Source organism: Nerophis ophidion, linkage group LG03 (assembly GCF_033978795.1).
Source record: "Nerophis ophidion isolate RoL-2023_Sa linkage group LG03, RoL_Noph_v1.0, whole genome shotgun sequence".
NCBI lineage: Eukaryota > Metazoa > Chordata > Actinopteri > Syngnathiformes > Syngnathidae > Nerophis > Nerophis ophidion.
The window spans coordinates 9,524,889-9,543,259 of NC_084613.1; the positions used below are offsets into that span (position 1 = coordinate 9,524,889).

At 39.0% G+C, this 18,371-nt stretch overlaps 2 protein-coding genes across 4 annotated transcripts in view; one reads left to right on the plus strand and one right to left on the minus strand.

Annotated features, from left to right (window-relative positions):
* fbxl13 (F-box and leucine-rich repeat protein 13) overlaps window positions 1-18,371 on the minus strand; it is an 89,928-nt gene that overhangs the window by 1,381 nt on the left and 70,176 nt on the right. For both annotated transcript variants that reach the window (XM_061894202.1, XM_061894203.1), the window contains exons 12-19: window positions 17,820-17,949; window positions 17,443-17,541; window positions 14,369-14,489; window positions 14,135-14,297; window positions 13,948-14,067; window positions 8,697-8,820; window positions 3,786-3,866; window positions 3,578-3,712 (exon numbers count right to left, since the gene is read on the minus strand). In XM_061894202.1, the coding sequence (XP_061750186.1) occupies window positions 3,578-3,712; window positions 3,786-3,866; window positions 8,697-8,820; window positions 13,948-14,067; window positions 14,135-14,297; window positions 14,369-14,489; window positions 17,443-17,541; window positions 17,820-17,949 (973 nt within the window). The remainder of the gene's footprint in view (window positions 1-3,577; window positions 3,713-3,785; window positions 3,867-8,696; window positions 8,821-13,947; window positions 14,068-14,134; window positions 14,298-14,368; window positions 14,490-17,442; window positions 17,542-17,819; window positions 17,950-18,371) is intronic.
* The window catches only part of LOC133549086 (leucine-rich repeat-containing protein 17-like), a 43,798-nt gene continuing 42,813 nt past the window's right edge, over window positions 17,387-18,371 (plus strand). Inside the window, exons 1-2 of one of the 2 annotated variants that reach the window (XM_061894204.1) lie at window positions 17,387-17,570; window positions 17,739-17,879. The gene's annotated coding sequence lies outside the window, so the exon portion shown is untranslated. Of the gene's footprint in view, window positions 17,571-17,700; window positions 17,880-18,371 lie in introns of those variants that run through there. The other variant, XM_061894205.1, reaches the window with a different exon arrangement.

Consider the following 18,371-nt stretch of genomic DNA (forward strand, 5'->3'; position numbering starts at 1 on the left):
ATTGAGGGAACCGCTCATGAAACAGTTCTGTAGAGATGAAGTAGTCTTGTGATTTTTCCCACACCTACATATATATATATATGTATATGTATATATATATATATATGTATATATATACCGCGCATCTGTAATTTATATATATATATATATAAATTACAGATGCGCGGTTTGCGGTCTCGTCCGCGGATAAACCGCGGGTCGGGCGGGTGACATGACGAAAAAATAGATTTTAAATAGATTCGGACGGGTGGCAGTTGAACCATTCGGAAATACTTGATATACATGGTTCGAGGATCGGTGACCTTTACCAGTCAAAGAGCCATTTTGAACCTGTGTCACAAAGCGAAGAAGACAATAGGAGACGCAAACATTCTCACAAATGTCTGCCGGCAGTCACCCAGTTAATAAGTATTAGTGCGTGCTATGAAGCCTTTGCCTTTGTCACCTTCTACAACATGTACGATCTACTTGCCAGTCCAGCAACATGTTGTGTGTGGCTTCCGCAGATACATGCGCACGACTGCAAGGCATACTGGGTGACACTGAGTACACTAATGGTTGTGATATAAACAATTTTAACACTCTTAGTAATATACGCCACGCTGTGAAGCCACACCAAACAAGAATGACAAACACATTTCGGGAGAACATCCTCACAGTAACACAACATAAACGCAACATAACAAATACCCAGAATCCTTTGCATCCATGGGGAAGGATAGCTTGGTTGGTAGAGCGACCGTGCCAGCAACTTGAGGGTTGCAGGTTCGATCCCAGCTTGTACCATCCTAGTCACTGCCGTTGTGTCCTTGGGCAAGACACTTTACCCACCTGCTCCCAGGGCCACCCACATTGGTTTTAAATATAACTTAAATATTGGGTTTCACAATGTAAAGCGCTTTGAGTCACTTGAGAAAAGCGCTATATAAATATAATTCACTTCACTTCACATGACACTTCCTGACTATATTATACACCCCGCTAGCAGCAAACCCCGCCACCCCGTGCGTCGGTAAGGTGGGCGGGGGTGTAAAATATATTCAGGAGGTGTCATGGATGCAAAGGATTCTGGGTATTTGTTGTGTTGCCTTTATGTTGTGTTACTGTGAGGATGTTCTCCCGAAATGTGTTTGTCATTCTTGTTTGGTGTGGCTTCACAGCGTGGCACATATTAGTAAGAGTGTTTAAAATTGTTTATATCACAACCATCAGTGTACTTCTGTATCACCCAGTATGCCTTTCAATCTTGTACGTGTGTTTGCAGAAGCTGCACACAACATGTTGCTGGACTGGCAAACGATTCGTACATGTTGCAGAAGGCGTCAAAGGCAATGGCTTCACAGCACGTCCTTATTCTCGTTATCTGGATGAGCACCAGCGGATATTCGCGAGAACGTTAGCGGCTCCCATCGTCTTCTTTACTCTCTGAAACGGGTTAAAATAGCTCTTTGAGTGGTAAAGGTGGCCGACCTCTGATATATAACAACGGGCGGGCGGTTGCGGTCCTGATAAAATGTTGGTTCGGGTGGATGACGACTTTAGTGATGCGGTTGCGGATGATATGATTGCCTATCCGAGCATCTCTAATATACATATATATATATATATATATATTGGGGCTGCAACAACTAATCGATTAAAATCGGTTCTAAAAATAGTTGGCAATTAATTTAGTCATTGATTCGTTGGATGTATGAAATGCACATGCGCTGAGGCTCTTTTTTTCCCCCCCCTAAACCTTTATTTATAAACTGCAACATTTACAAACAGCTGAGAAACAATAATCAAAATAAGTACAAAACAGCGCCAGGGCGGTGCTGAGGCGACGTCTCATGAGGTGGCAGTAAGCCTGTTAATGATGTCATGTGCAGCTCACGTGACCACTGGAAACCTTCGAAAAATGGCGGAGGGAAACAGTACGGATAGTTCAGCGGAGAAACATCTCGAGGTTATTGCTTCAATGGAGAAAAGTGTACGACCTCAGTCGTCCAAAGTGTGGAAACACTTTACTTTAAAGACTTCAAAGACGACAGTTTCTTGCAAAACATGCAGCATGGACGTCGTGTGGCACGGAAGGACAACATTGCTTCGGGAGCAGCTGAAGAGGAGCCATGGATGACGGGAAGAACTCACGGTACGTAACTTTTTCAGTCCATAGTCCGAGTACATTGATCCGTTGTGTCCGTCTTTGGGTGTTTTGAATATTTTGTTAACTAGGAGATTTTTGTTAAGGCAGCGCAGCAGCAACTGTTGTGTATTAACTTTCCGGAACGTTTTGGATAGCGTGACGTCTTCATTTTCTGTGTTGTTATGAGTGGAAACAGGCATTTATAAGTTCAGCTTTTTTGTGAGTAACGTTAACGTTTTGTGTTTCTTGCAACGCGGGGCTGATAATGTGTCTCCGGCACATTTGACTCAGCTTTAAGAGAGAAAACGCACGGTTAACAATTTGGAAATAAACGTGACGGACAGAAATATCTCAAGTTGGTTTCATAATGGATCGATGTAGCCGGGCCCCATAAAGCTATATAAATATATTTAGACTTGAGTGACGCTTTAGTATAACTAAACGTTTTGAAGGTGCTGGAATATTTTGTGCTATTATTCACAGGCAGACTTTATTATTCACAACAGAAACGTATACATTATCTGATCCAGTTCTGATCTGAGGAGTTACATTTCTGTGTTGTTGTTTGTGTATTCTGCAACTCCAATGTCCATTTATTTCATTTAGCTTTTTTTAACGAGGTGGCGTATTTGTCTTTTACGTCCGAAATTATTAATAAAGTAAACTGGGTATGTATTAAGGTTACATGTAAATGATGCTACTACTCATAATATGGTTTTTCTCATTTCAGAAAGAAACAAGCCAGCATTAAAAACTTGGTCCAAAAAAAGGTGTGCTTCTAGCAAGCGGCTGCATTGACTGATGCTATCCTGAATATGTTGCTAACTGACATGAGGTGAGGCCACTAACAAAGGTGGAGGATGAAAGTTTTAGACAAAGGATTCACGTCCCTCGAGGACCAAATTTACCAAGCTGATGGAGACGAAGTACGAGCAGACATTCAAGGCAGTGTAGACTGACATAAAAGCCATCCAGAGCGAAATTACTCTCACTACTGATGTGTGGACAAGTGTAGCCTACCTTAACAATACATGCCACTACATTGGAGATGAATGGAACATGAAGATTTGTAATATATACATACAGGTATGTGTATGTATGTATATATATATATAGTACTTCATTGATTCCTTCAGGAAAAATTAAATAAAATATGGGAAAAAAATATATACATATATATATATATATATATATATATATATATATAATAAAGAGAGACTTGATGGGTCTTAAGTTGCCCTGTGTTGCGTGAGACCAAGTTGTATCAGAGTAGTTTATAAAAACATTATACTCTCTCAGAATATTACAATAATGCTAGTGAAGAGACTTCCTGTCTAATTGTTAAATGTCTTCTTAAAGAGAGACTTGCTGGGTCTTGCTTGAGGTGCCCTGTGTGGCACGAGACCCAAGTACCGAGTACCAAGACAGGGTACGTTCATATGTGTCTACCTTTGGACAGCCTCCCATCTTCAGCGTGAACAGACCTCTGCAGTAAAAGGCGAAGGCTCGGATGGCCTGGTCAGACAGCGCCAAACAGCCGGACACGTCCACGTACTCCAGGTCGGCCACGTACTTGCACAGGTTCTGCTCACAGTCAGTTCAGTCCAATGAACGGCCGAATGACGGAGGGTTGTTAGCCCGCTAAAATGGTTCCTACCTCGATGCCACTATCTGTGATCTCGATGCAATCGGCCACAATCAACTTTTTCAAGGGAACCTCCTCCAGAGCAGCCAGACCCTAAACATTAAAGAAGAAAACAGTTTAGGGAGAATAATAACATGTGGACAATTAGCACACATTTTGAAGCCCTCAACAAACAGCCCTGTTCAGAGGTAGAGGGGGGGTGTCAAGTCTCATGTTAACTCCGACAGGTGCTTGTAATTAGTAGTGTCCCGATCCAGTGTTGATATCAGCAAAAAAAAACAGGTATCCACTGATAACGGCTTGCATCCGCAATCTCCTGCAGCGTGTTCACTTGGACAGGAAGTCAACATCTAAATGTCCTCCAATAAACCACACGGTTGATTTATTCCTCTATTTTAGTCCTTTTCAAAAAGTAAACATCCAATGCTTATAGGCGAGTAGGAGATGGCAGCTACCCAACAGCTAGGCACTCAGTAGCACACAAGCTAGACGTGTGTAATTAGTGTCTTAAATGTAAAAAATATTGCGGTTTTAGTGGCTTGTCAAAATAAATATATTATGCTTGCATATTACTTACACATACATAGTCTGCACAGCCGAAGCGTATTAGAAAATATAATATATTATTATTATATATATATACATTTAGACACCTATTACACATGTCTATTATTTATATATATATATATATATATATATTAGACGTGTAATAAGTGTCTAATGTAATATATATATATATATATATACTATAATAATAATAATAAGTAATATGCAAACATAAATGATATTTCTTAATTTTGAAAAGCAACTAAAACTGCAATATTTTTTACATTTAGGACACTTATTACACATGTCTATTATTTTAATATATATACATATATACATATATATATGTATATATATATATAAATATATATACATATAAATATAGACATGTGTAATAAGTGTCCTAAATGTACAAAATATTGCAGTTTTAGTTGTTTGTTGAAGTAAACAAATATCAATCATGTTTGCATATTACTTATTATTATAATATATATATATATATATTACATTAGAGACTTATTACGCATGTCTATTATTTATATATATATATATATATATATATATTATAATATAATAATAAGTAATATGCAAACATGATTGATATTTCTTAATTTTGAAAAGCAACTAAAACTGCAATATTTTTTACATTTAGGACACTTATTACGTATGTTTATTATTTTAATATATATATATATATAAATATATATATATATTATACATATATATATATAAAGACATGCGTAATAAGTGTCCTAAATGTAAAAAATATTGCAGTTTTAGTTGTTTGTTGAAGTAAACAAATATCAATTGTTTGTATATTACTTACACATACAAAGTCTGCACGGCAGAAGCGTATTAGAAAGTATAATATATATATTATTATTATTATATATTATATACATTTTACATATATATATATATATATATATACAGTATATATTAGACATGTGTAATAAGTGTCTAAATATATGTATAATATATAATAATATTAATGATAATAAGTATTATGCAAACATAATTGATATTTCTTTATTTTGACAAGAAACAAACTGCAATATTTTTTACATTTAGGACACTTATTTTGCATGTCTAATATATATATAAAAAAACACAAGCGTATACTAGACTGCAATATTTTTTACATTTAGGACACTTATTATTATGTCTATTATTTATATATATATATATTTGCAATATTTTTTACATCTAATATTGCAGTCTATTATACACTTGTCTATTATTTATATATATATTAGACATGCGTAATAAGTGACCTAAATGTAAAAAATATTGCAGTTTTACTTGCTTGTCAAAATAAATATATATCAATTGTTTGCACATTACTTCCACATACAAAGTCTGCACAGCAGAAGCGTGTTAGAAGACATTCAGTAACAAGCGTGTCCTCATCATTCACCTTGTTGCATCAAAAGCTTAACGTAATGAAATATCGTGGCCACTAGGTGTCGCCAAAAACCCCACTTCTTTCTCTCCTTTTTCTGTACTTTATTCATTCATTATCCCCTCCTTTCTTACTTCTGTCAGTTTCTTTTTTCTCCTTCATTCTTTCATTCCTGCCTGCCTTTTTACTTTCTTTCCTTTCTGCACTCATTTCTTACTTCCTTAATTTGCTCCTTCTTTCCTTCCACATCTCCCTTCCTTCTCTACCTCTTCCTCAAAAGCATACATCCGCCGTCAGGTTGGTGTTTTCATACGATCATTGTTATCTGGGTCATTTCACTCCATCACGCCTCTCGGAACATTTCGCTCTAACGGGGGGAATTGTCACGTTGTGTAAATGGTAAATAAAAAGAGAAAACAATGATTTGCAAATCCTTTTCAACTTATATTCAATTGAAAAACTGCAAAGACAATATATTTAAAACTTCATTTTTTTGGCAAATGATCATGAACTTAGAATGTAAACCAGTTGTCATGAGGGTCATTTTTACCAGTGTGTTACATGGCCTTTCTTTTTAACAACACTCCATAAAGGTTTGGGAACTGAGACGATATATTTTTGAAGTGGAATTATTTCCCATTCTTGCTTGATGTGCAGCTTAAGTTGTTCAACAGTCTCCCTTCTCATATTTTAGGCTTCATAATGCGCCACACATTTTAAATGGGAGACAGGTCTGGACTACAGGCAGGCTAGTCTAGTACCCGCACTCTTTTACTATGAAGCTACGCTGTAGTAACACGTGGCTTGGCATTGTCTTGCTGAAATAAGCAGGGGCGTCCATGATAACGTTGCTTGGATGCCAACATATGTTGTTCCAAGACCTGTATGTACCTTTCAGCATTAATTGTGCCTTCACAGATGTGTAAGTTACCCATGCCTTGGGCACTAATACACCCCCATACCATCATAGATGCCGGCTTTTACACTTTGTGCCTAGAACAATCCGGATGGTTCTTTTCCTCTTTGGTCCGGAGGACACGACGTCCACAGTTTCTAAAAAAACAATTTCAAATGTGGACTTGTCAGACCACAGAACGTTTTTCCACTTTGCATCAGTCCATCTTAGATGAGCTCTGGCCCAGCCAAGCCGCTGGCGTTCTGGGTGTTGTTGATAAGTAGTAGTAGTGGAATTTTAACTTGCACTTACAGTTGTAGCGATCAACTGTAGTTACCGACAGTGGTTTTCTGAAGTGTTCCTGAGCCCGTGTGGTGATATCCTTTACACACTGACGTCGCTTTTTGATGCAGTACCGCCTGGTCTGTAATATCATAGCTTACGTGAAGTGATTTCTCCAGATTCTTTGAACCTTTTGATGATATTACGGAGCGTAGATGGTGAAATACCTAAATTCCTTGCAATAGCCGGTCGAGAAATGTTGTTCTTAAACAATTTGCTCAAGCATTTGTTGACAAAGTGGTGACCCTCGCCCCGTTACTTGTTTGTGGATGACTGAGCTTTTCATGGAAGCTGCTTTTTATACCCAATCATGGCACCCACCTGTTCCCAATTAGCCCGTTCACTTGTAGGATGTTCCAAATAAGCGTTTGATGAGCATTCCTCAACTTTCTCAGTCTTTTTTGCCACTTTTTTAAAATATGTTGCAGGCATCAAATTCCAAATGAGCTAATATTTGATAAAAATAACAGTTTACCAGTTCCGACGTTAAATATCTTGTCTTTGAAGTCTAGTCCAGGGGTGCCTACACTTTTTCTGCAGGCGAGCTACTTTTCAATTGACCAACTCGAGGGGATCTACCTCATTTATATATATCATTTATATTTATTTATTTATGAAAGAGACATTTGTGTAAACAAGTTAAATGTGTTTAATGATAATACAAGCATGTGTAACACATATAGATGTCTTTCTTTCACAAAGACAAGAATATAAGTTGGTGTATTACCTGATTCTGATGACTTGCATTGATTGGAATCAGACAGTAATGATGATAACGCCCACATTTTCAAATGGAGGAGGAAAAAAAAGTTGTCCTTTCTGTACAATACCACATGAAAGTGGTTGGTTTTTGGCATCTAATTCATCCAGCTTCCATACACTTTACAAGAAAAACATTGGCGGCAAATTCCGTAGCTTGCTTGATTGACATTCACGGCACCCGAGGGTCTTGTGAGATGACGCTGGCTGCTGCCAGTTCATTATTATGAAAAAATGACAGAGAGGAAGGCGAGAAACACTTTTTATTTCAACAGACTTTCGCGCCGTCCCTTCCGTCAAAACTCTAAAGGCCGACTGCACATTTCCTATCTTCACAATAAAAGCCCTGCTTCATGCTGCCTGCGCTAACAAAATAAGAGTCTCGGAAAGCTGGCGTGCACAAGTGATGTGCACGCCAGCTTTCTGAGGGATCGCTTGTGCACGCCAGTTTTCCGAGACTCTGTATTTAGTTAGCGCAGGCAGCATGAAGCAGGGCTTTTATTGTGAAGATAGGAAATGTGCAGTCGGCCTTTAGAGTTTTGACGGAAGGTACGGCGCGAGAGTCTGTTGAAATAAAAAGTGATTCTCGCCTTCCTCTCGGTCATATTTTCATAATAATGATCTTGCAGCAGCCAGCGTCATCTCACAAGACCCTCCGGTACCGTGAATGTCATTTAAGTGACGTCTTGGTGAAGATTGATGATCACTAATTTTTAGGTCTATTTTTTTTAAAAGCCTGGCTGGAGATCGACTGACACACCCCCCGCGGTCGACTGGTAGCTCGCGGTCGACGTAATGGGCACCCCTGCTCTAGTCAATTGAATATAAGTTGAAAAGGATTTGCAAATCATGGTATTCTGTTTTTATTTACCATTTACACAACGTGACAACTTCACTTGTTTGGGGGTTTGTAGAGCATTTGGGACAGAAAAACGAGATAATATAACGTGTCTTAATGGCCACTTTTACTGAGTCGCACCTCGTCTTGAATGTTGCAGCCGCTGATGTCCAGGGAGCTGATGGCGCTGCAGCTCAGAGACTCCAGGGCGGCGTCAGTCAGCAGCTCACAGTAGCTCAGATCCAGATGGCACAGCTTTACAAATCTGGAACACGCATTCCCCAAAAAAAAGAGAGAAAACATCGTTTTAGTTTCATAATGAAGCCCTAACTAGACGCTCCTCTTAGTTTTATATTGTTTACTTGTCAACTTAATCATCTACCATCTTCTTCCGCTTAACTGAGGTCGGGTCGCGGGGGCTGCAGCCTAAGCAGGGAAGCCCAGACTTCCCTCTCCCCAGCCACTTCGTCCAGCTCCTACCGGGGGATCTTGAGGCGTTCCCAGGCCAGCCGGGAGACATAGTCTTCCCAACGTGTCCTGGGTCTCTCCCGTGGCCTCCTACCGGTCGGACGTGCCCTAAACACCTCCCTAGGGAGGCGTTCGGGTGGCATCCTGACTTAATCATTCAAAAACGTACAACAATAACGACGTGGGAGAACGTTAATGGCAAAATAAAGCCAGTTTTTCACAGTAAGAGTAAGGTCAAAAAACCGTATGGCTCGATTCCACCAAACCTGACTGCCATTACCCATAATACATTGTGTCCAAACCATATTACCACACAGATCCTTCCGCCATATATGCAATGAAACAGTTACGTAATCTGCACCGTATTAAAGAAGTAAAAAATAGTACCTCATCAAATTATTCAGACAAATGTAATAATTACCAGAGGGTGTGTTCCAACTATGGTGGGATCACACTCCTCAGGTGTACTGGAGAGGAGGCTACGCCGGATATTCGAACCTCGGATTCAGGAGGAACAGTGTGGTTTTTGTCCTGGTTGTGGAACTGTGGACCAGCTCTATACTCTCGGCAGGGTTCTTGAGGGTGCATGGGAGTTTGCCCAACCAGTCTACATGTGCTTTGTGGACTTGGAGAAGGCATTGGACCGTGTCCCTCGGGAAGTCCTGTGGGGAGTGCTCAGAGAGTATGGGGTACCGGACTGTCTGATTGTGGCGGTCCGCTCCCTGTATGATCAGTGTCAGCTTGGTCCGCATTGCCGGCAATAAGTCGGACACGTTTCCAGTGAGGGTTGGACTCTGCCAAGGCTGTCCTTTGTCACCGATTCTGTTCATAACTTTTATGGACAGAATTTCTAGGCGCAGCCAAGGTGTTGAGGGGTTCCGGTTTGGTGACTGCAGGTTAGGTCTCTGCTTTTTGCAGATGATGTGGTCCTGATGGCTTCATCTGTCCAGCTCTCACTGGATCGGTTCGCAGCCGAGTGTGAAGCGACCGGGATGAGAATCAGCACCTCCGAGTTCGAGTCCATGGTTCTCGCCCGGAAAAAGGGTGGAGTGGCATCTCCGGGTTGGGGAGGAGACCCTGCCCCAAGTGGAGGAGTTCAAGTACCTAGGAGTCTTGTTCACGAGTGGGGGAAGAGTGGATCGTGAGATCAACAGGCGGATCGGTGCGGCGTCTTCAGTAATGCGGACGTTGTATCGATCTGTTGTGATGAAGAAGGAGCTGATCCGGAAGGCAAAGCTCTCAATTTACCGGTCGATCTACCTTCCCATCCTCACCTATGGTCATGAGCTTTGGGTTGTGACCAAAAGGATAAGATCACAAGCGGCCGAAATGAGTTTCCTCCGCCAGGTGGCGGGTCTCTCCCTTAGAGATAGGGTGAGAAGCTCTGCCATCCGGGAGGAGCTCAAAATAAAGCCGCTGCTCCTCCACATGGAGAGGAGCATCTGGTCAGGATGCCACCCAAACGCTTTCCTAGGGGGGTGTTTCGGGCACGTCTGACCGGTAGGAGGCCACGGGGAAGACCCAGGACACGTTGGGAAGACTATGTCTCCCGGCTGGCCTGGGAACGCCTCGGGATCCCCTGGGAAGAGCTGGACAAAGTGGCTGGGGAGAGGAAAGTCTGGGCTTCCCTGCTTAGGCTGCTGCCCCCGCGACCCAACCTCGGATAAGCGGAAGAAGATGGATGGTAATAATTACCTTATAATTATCCTAAGCATGAAATATATACATTTTTGTATTATTTAAAATAAATAGTCCCCTTTTGGCTGAATAAACATAAAGCACCTTCCATAAAATGTCAATTAACTTAAACATCATTTAGACTCCTACAAGCGGATTATGCAAAAACAACTCTTCTTATCTGTTTTTGTCTATTTGGGTTCTGCATAAGTCCCGAAAAATGTAAAATCAAACAATAAAAGCACATCGGAGATGTTTATAAAACAATCTTGCCTTATATCGTACTTGCTCTAAACGAGCCCTCAGGTTTCTGCACCATTTTTTGACCTGTTTTCCAACACGTGACGTCGGCGGATATCTCCATATATGGTAATGGTTCACCGAAGAGCTTTGCGCGAGTCCGCCGTTGTAGCCCGACCTTACAGTCCAAGGGTGTTTAGTTTCAGTTTGGGGACGGCGTAACGCGATTGGGAGAGTGGCCGTGCCAGCAACCTGAGGATTCCCGGTTCAATCCCCACCTTCTACCAACCTCGTCTCGTCCATTTTGTCCTTGGACAAGACACTTCACCCTTGCTCCTGATGGGTCGTGAATGTTGCATCCTAGGACCTAGCGTGTCAGAGCCCTGCTTTCCACTCTCAATGACTTATTAGTTTCTGATAGTCACACAACAGGCAGCAAAACATGCCCAGAGCATAATAATACCACCACCATGCTTGACGGTAGGGATGGTTTTCCTGGGATTAAAGGTCTCACCTTTTCTCCTCCAAACATATTGCCGGGCATTGTGGCCAAACAGCTCCATTTTTGTTTCATCTGACCACAGAACTTTCCTCCAGAAGGTCTTATCTTATCACCTTACGGTGTGGCTTTTGGAGCAAAGGCTTCCTCCTTGCATGGTAGCCTCTCAGTCCATGGCCATGCAAAACCCGCTTGACTGTGGAGACTGATACCTGTGTTCCAGGAGCTTCCAATTCATTGCAGACCTTCTTCAATCAATCAATGTTTATTTATATAGCCCCAAATCACAAATGTCTCAAAGGACTGCACAAATCATTACGACTACAACATCCTCGGAAGAACCCACAAAAGGGCAAGGAAAACTCACACCCAGTGGGCAGGGAGAATTCACATCTAGTGGGACGCCAGTGACAATGCTGACTATGAGAAACCTTCTTTTCGGTGGTTCTCGGTTGACTTTTGGTCACCCTGACCCATTTTTTTTCTCAGCAGCAGGTGATGGCTTGCGTTTTCTTCCTGATCGTGGCAGTGACAAAACTGTGCCATGCACTTTTGTCTGCACAGTTGCTCTTGGGACCTTGAGCTGGCTACAAAGTGACTTTCCTGACTTGTTCAAGTCAATGATTCATTTTTTCAGATTAGTGCTGAGTTCCTTTGTCTTTCCCATTAACCGAGTCGGAGTGCGTCACATGAGCCCTATTTAAATGGGCTCAGAAAAGTGAACAGGTGTCATAAATCCTAATCACTCACTTGAAGTTAGGAGGCCATGAAGCTGATTTGATTGTAACTTTTCTACATCACCAACATTGATAATGTATGTTGCTGTATGTATACTTTTGACCCAGCAGATTTGCTCACATTTTCAGTAGAGCCATAATAAATTCAGAAAAGAAGCAAACTTCATGAATGTTTTTAGTGACCAAGTATGTGCTCCAATCACTCTATTCTTTACAAGTGTATGTAAACTTTTGACCACGACTGTGTGAGTGTGTATATATATGTATGTATTTATATGTATGTATGTGTGTGTGTATATATATATATATATATATATATCCATCATTTTCTACCGCTTATTCCCTTTCGGGGTCGCGGGGGGCGCTGGCGCCTATCTCAGCTACAATCGGGCGGAAGGCGGGGTACACCCTGGACAAGTCGCCACCTCATCGCAGGGCCAACACAGATAGACAGACAACATTCAAACACTAGGGCCAATTTAGTGTTGCCAATCAACCTATCCCCAGGTGCATGTCTTTGGAAGTGGGAGGAAGCCGGAGTACCCGGAGGGAACCCACGCATTCACGGGGAGAACATGCAAACTCCACACAGAAAGATCCTGAGCCTGGGATTGAACCCAGGACTGCAGGACCTTCGTATTGCGAGGCAGACGCACTAACCCCTCTGCCACCGTGAAGCCTATATATATATATATATATATATATACATACATATAAATACATTGTATGTGTGTTTATATAAAAACCCCATTTCCTTATGAGTTGGGAAATTGTGTTAGATGTAAATATAAACAGAATACAATGATTTGCAAATCCTTTTCAACCCATATTCAGTTTAATATGCTACAAAGACAACATATTTGATTTTCAAACTGATAAACATTTTTTTCATGCAAATAACCATAAACTTTAGAATTTGATGCCAGGAACACGTGACAAAAAAGTTGGGAAAGGTGGCAATAAATACTGATAAAGTTGAGGAATGCTCATCAAACACTTATTTGGAACATCATCCCACAGGTGTGCAGGCTAATTGGGAACAGGTGGGTGCCATGATTGGGTATAAAAGCAGCTTCCATGAAATGCTAAGTAATTCACAAACAAGGATGGAATGAGGGTCACCAATTTGTAAGCAAATTGTCAAACAGTTTTAGAACAACATTTCTCAACAAGCTATTGCAAGGAATTTAGGGATTTTACCATCTACTGTCCGTAAAATCATCAAAAGGTTCAGAGAATCTGGAGAAATTACTGCACATAAGCGATATTACAGACCTTTCATCCCTCAGGCGGTACTGCATCAAAAAACGACATCAGTGTGTGAAGGATATCACCACATGGGCTCAGGAACACTTCATAAAACCACTGTCAGTAACTACAGTTGGTGGCTACATCTGTAAGTGCAAGTTAAAACTCTACTATGCAAAGCCGAACCCTTTTATCAACAGCACCCAGAAACGCCGCCCGCTTTATCAGTTTGAACATCAAATACGTTGTCTTTGGAGCATATTCAACTGAATATGGGTTGAAAATGATTTGCAAATCATTGTGTTCCGTTTATATTTACATCTAACACAATTTCCCAACTCATATGGAAACGGGGTTTGTATATATATATAAGGGCAAGTGCATTTGACCTGTCAGTGTTTTCTGCATGTAAAACTATATTTGTTCGCCATAAAAGTCTTCACAATATTAGAATGTCTTGCAATACTTCTTGCAGGAACACATGGTTTCCATGTGTTGGATGTGAGAGGCGTGTGAACCTTACTTGTTGCCGATCACGTTGACGGCTGAGTCGGTGATCAGACAGCATTGGCTCACGCTCAGCTTCTGCAGCTTGCACGCCGAGGCGCTCTCGGCCAGGTGTTGGATCCCTCGGTCCGTCACTCTGAAAGCAGGCAGGCGTCACCAACCTGTCACCCGCTCACAATCCCGGGACGCGGGGCGACACAGACTTGGTGCAGAGCGAGATGTCCAAGGTCTGCAGGTTTCGCAGGGAGAGCAAACACTTGAGGCCCACGTCATTCATCCTCAGGCAGTCGACCACGTGAAGGGTGCGCAGGTTTCGTGAGCTGCAGCACAGCGACTTCCAACTCACGTGGCTCACATGCTTGTTCCCTGAAGGCGGGACACAAAATGAGCCGGGGGGCGGGGGGGAGACACGAGGTTACTGCTCGCAGGGTTCTCACCCTCAATGATGAACGTCTTCAGTTTGGCCACGTCGGCGATGGCTTTCATGCCGACGTCTGTCAGGTTCCTGGCCTCCACCAGCGAGATGGAGGTCAGATGGTGACATTTGGACATCAAGGCCTGGAATGTGTGAATATCTTATGGTCACATGACAACAACAGTAGTGAAGTATATACACCCTAGGGCTGTCATCTGTGGGCAACGACTTTTTTAATACCATTGGCTGCCATCTTTACCATCAACTACATTCCTCCATAAACCGCTATATATTTTTGGTATTATTTTAAAAAAAAATAACGATGCCCAAACATTTAATCAAGTCAAATAAAAATAAGGCAACAAGAAGCGAAGTGAATTATATTTATATAGCGCTTTTCTCTAGAGATTTTACCGTATCTTAAGTTACATTGAAACTAGTGGAGGTGGCACTTGGGAGAGTGTCTTTTTGCCCAGGGACACAAAGGCAGTGACTAGGATGGGGGAAAGCGGGGATCGAACCTAGAACCCTGGAGTTGCTGGCACGGCCGCTCTACAAACCGAGCCACGCCGCCCCAGGAGAACAACAATGGCAAACTATATGATTTGCCTGGGTCTATATATACTATATACACATTTTATATATATATATATATATATATATGTGTATGTATATATACTTAGGTATATATATACGTACACACAGATATTTTTAGATAAATTTTGGATTTTTTTAATCGATTAAAAATCGTTACAAAAAAGAATCGCGATTTATTCGATTTTTTGGACACCCCAATATACAATGCTATAGAATGATTTGTCATACATATATATACATATATTTAGATTGATTATTGATTTTTTTAATCAATTCAGAATTGTTACAAAAAAGAATCGCAATTCATTTGAAAATAAAAAATGTTTACACCTCTTATATACAGTAATATAGAATGATTTGTAATATATACATATATATATATATATACATACATAATATATAAATACATATAGATATATATATATTGATTGATTTTTGATGTTTTAATCATAATATATACATATATATATACATACATAATATATAAATACGTATACATATATATATATATATATAGATTGATTGATTTTTGATTTTGTAATCAATCAGGAATCGTTACAAATAAGAATTGCAATTTATTTGAAAATCTTTTTTGACTCCCCTAATATACAGTAATATAGAATTTGTAATATATATATATATATATATGTATATATAATACAAACCATATATATGTGTGCATTTATATATATATATATATATATATATATATATATATATATAACAAATGATTCTATATTACTGTATAAAAGGGGTGTAAAAATAGATTTTCGAATGAATTGCGATTCCTATTTGTAACGATTCTTAATTGATCAAAAGAAATAAAAAAATGAATCTAAAAAAATATATACATAAATATATATATATATGTATGTATGTATGTATTACAAATCATTCTATATTATTGTATTTTAGGGATGTCGAAAATGTAAATTTTTTTAAATGAATTTTTTTAACATCTATATCATATATACTGTACGTGTATATATATATTTATATATATATATATATACATACACACATATATATATATATACATATATATATACACATACAGTATATATATGATATGATATAGATATATAGTATATATATGATATGATATAGATATGGATATATATATATGATATATATATATATATGATATAGATATATATATTTATATATATATACATACAGTATATATATGATATAGATATATATATATGTATATTTATATACAAATATATACATATATATATATACATACAGTATATATATATATGATATATATATATATATGATATATAGATAGATATATATATATTTATATATGTATATCTATACATACACATATATATATATATATATATATATGATATAGATATATATATATATATATACACAATAGACATGTATTTTTTTTTAGATCGATTTCCTTTTTTTATTGATTAAGAATCATGACAAATAATTGTTATTCCTTTGAAAAGCTGTTTTTTGACACCCCTAATATACAGTAATATAGAATAATGTGTAATATATATAATGTATGTATACATAATATATATTTTTGTAGAAAACAATTTTTTAATCGATTAACAATTGTAAAAAAAAAAAAGTATTGCAATTCATTCGGGGGGGGAAAAAATTCTACACCACTAATATACAGTAATATACAATAATTTGTAATACATACATACATATATATATATATTTTTTTTTTTAGATGTATTTTTTAAATTATTTTAATCAATTAAGAATTGTAACAAATAATCGCAATTTCTTTCGAAAAGCGATTTTTTTGACACCCCTAATATACAGTAATATAGAATAATGTGTAATATATATAATGTATGTATACATAATATATATTTTTGTAGAAAACAATTTTTTAATCGATTAACAATTGTAAAAAAAAAAAAGTATTGCAATTCATTCGGGGGGGGAAAAAATTCTACACCACTAATATACAGTAATATACAATAATTTGTAATACATACATACATATATATATATATTTTTTTTTTTAGATGTATTTTTTAAATTATTTTAATCAATTAAGAATTGTAACAAATAATCGCAATTTCTTTCGAAAAGCGATTTTTTTGACATCCCTAATATACAGTAATATAGAATAATGTGTAAAATATATATTTTTTTATTTTTGGATCGATTTTTGATTTTTTTTAAATCGATTAACAATTGTAAAAAAAAAAAGTATTTCAATTCATATATATATATATATATATATATATATATTAGACAGATTTTTTATTATTTTAATCAACTAAGAATCGCTACAAATAAGACTCGCAATTCATTAGGAAATCGATTTTTTTCCATCCATCCCTCTTCTTCCGCTTATCCAAGGTCGGGGCGGGGTCCATTTTTCCCCTACACCCCTAATATTCAGTAACATAGAATGATTTGTAAACATTTACGAGAGCCTCCGCCTCAGAAGATCCACAACCACGGCTATGGTGCACCGCCTCCACATGGCGACCCTGCAAGGGAACTCACGGAGACGCAGTTATCGGACAGCTGGTCCAAGTCGTTGATCACGATCTCTTTGAGGAAGGGGCACGCCTGGGAGATGTAGCTGAAGCCAGTCACGCTCACCTACAGGGGCCACCACGGAGGACAGGAATGTGAGTCATCCCATTTGCTCCTCGCACTTCCCTTAAATGAAAACATACATCTGGAAGCAACATGGCCCCGCCTTCTCCTTGTTGTTGTGAGCACATGGTGAATCGGCCTGGGGGCTTACTCAGACCCTCCCTCCCCTCTCTCGCTCTCTACCCTCCCTTCTTTTTCAGATCCCAGCTCACTTTTTGAGTGCGGCCAGAAACGAGCGGGTACACGTGCAAAACGGAGCGTTTGGATTTTAGACGACTGACCTGGGTGCAGCCGGACAGGTCCAGGTGGATCAGATTGTGACAGCCTCTTCCCACGCTCAGGTACTGGAAGCCTTTGTCCGTCAGCTTGTAGCAGTAAGCCACGCTCAGGTACTGGAGGTTGACGCAGTTTCTGTGGGAAAAGAGTCGGGCTGCATGAGTGCCTGCGGTAGCTGCGGTTCTTTGGGCCAAAACATGAATACCAACATGTCTGAAGCAGCCGTCGTATTAGAAAAACTCCGAGATTTTTTAAAAAGTCCAGCTGTGTCGTAAGAAATGTTTTTTATCGGTGTTTAACAACAGAACAGTAAGTTGTTAACATACTAATACAATACAATAATGTACATGAAACATATTACCGCTATTTTCATTAGCATTAGTGTTATAATGTGTGACCTTGTAAGCTACGGTTGCTTGTTCGGGCTTGTGATTGGACAAAATATGCCAAAAAAATAACATATTGTGCAGTTTATCATTCACAATCCTTATATAAGACGTGGTTTTCTTTTTTTTGCACTCTTAATCGTAAATAAATACATAAAAACTCAAAGAGGG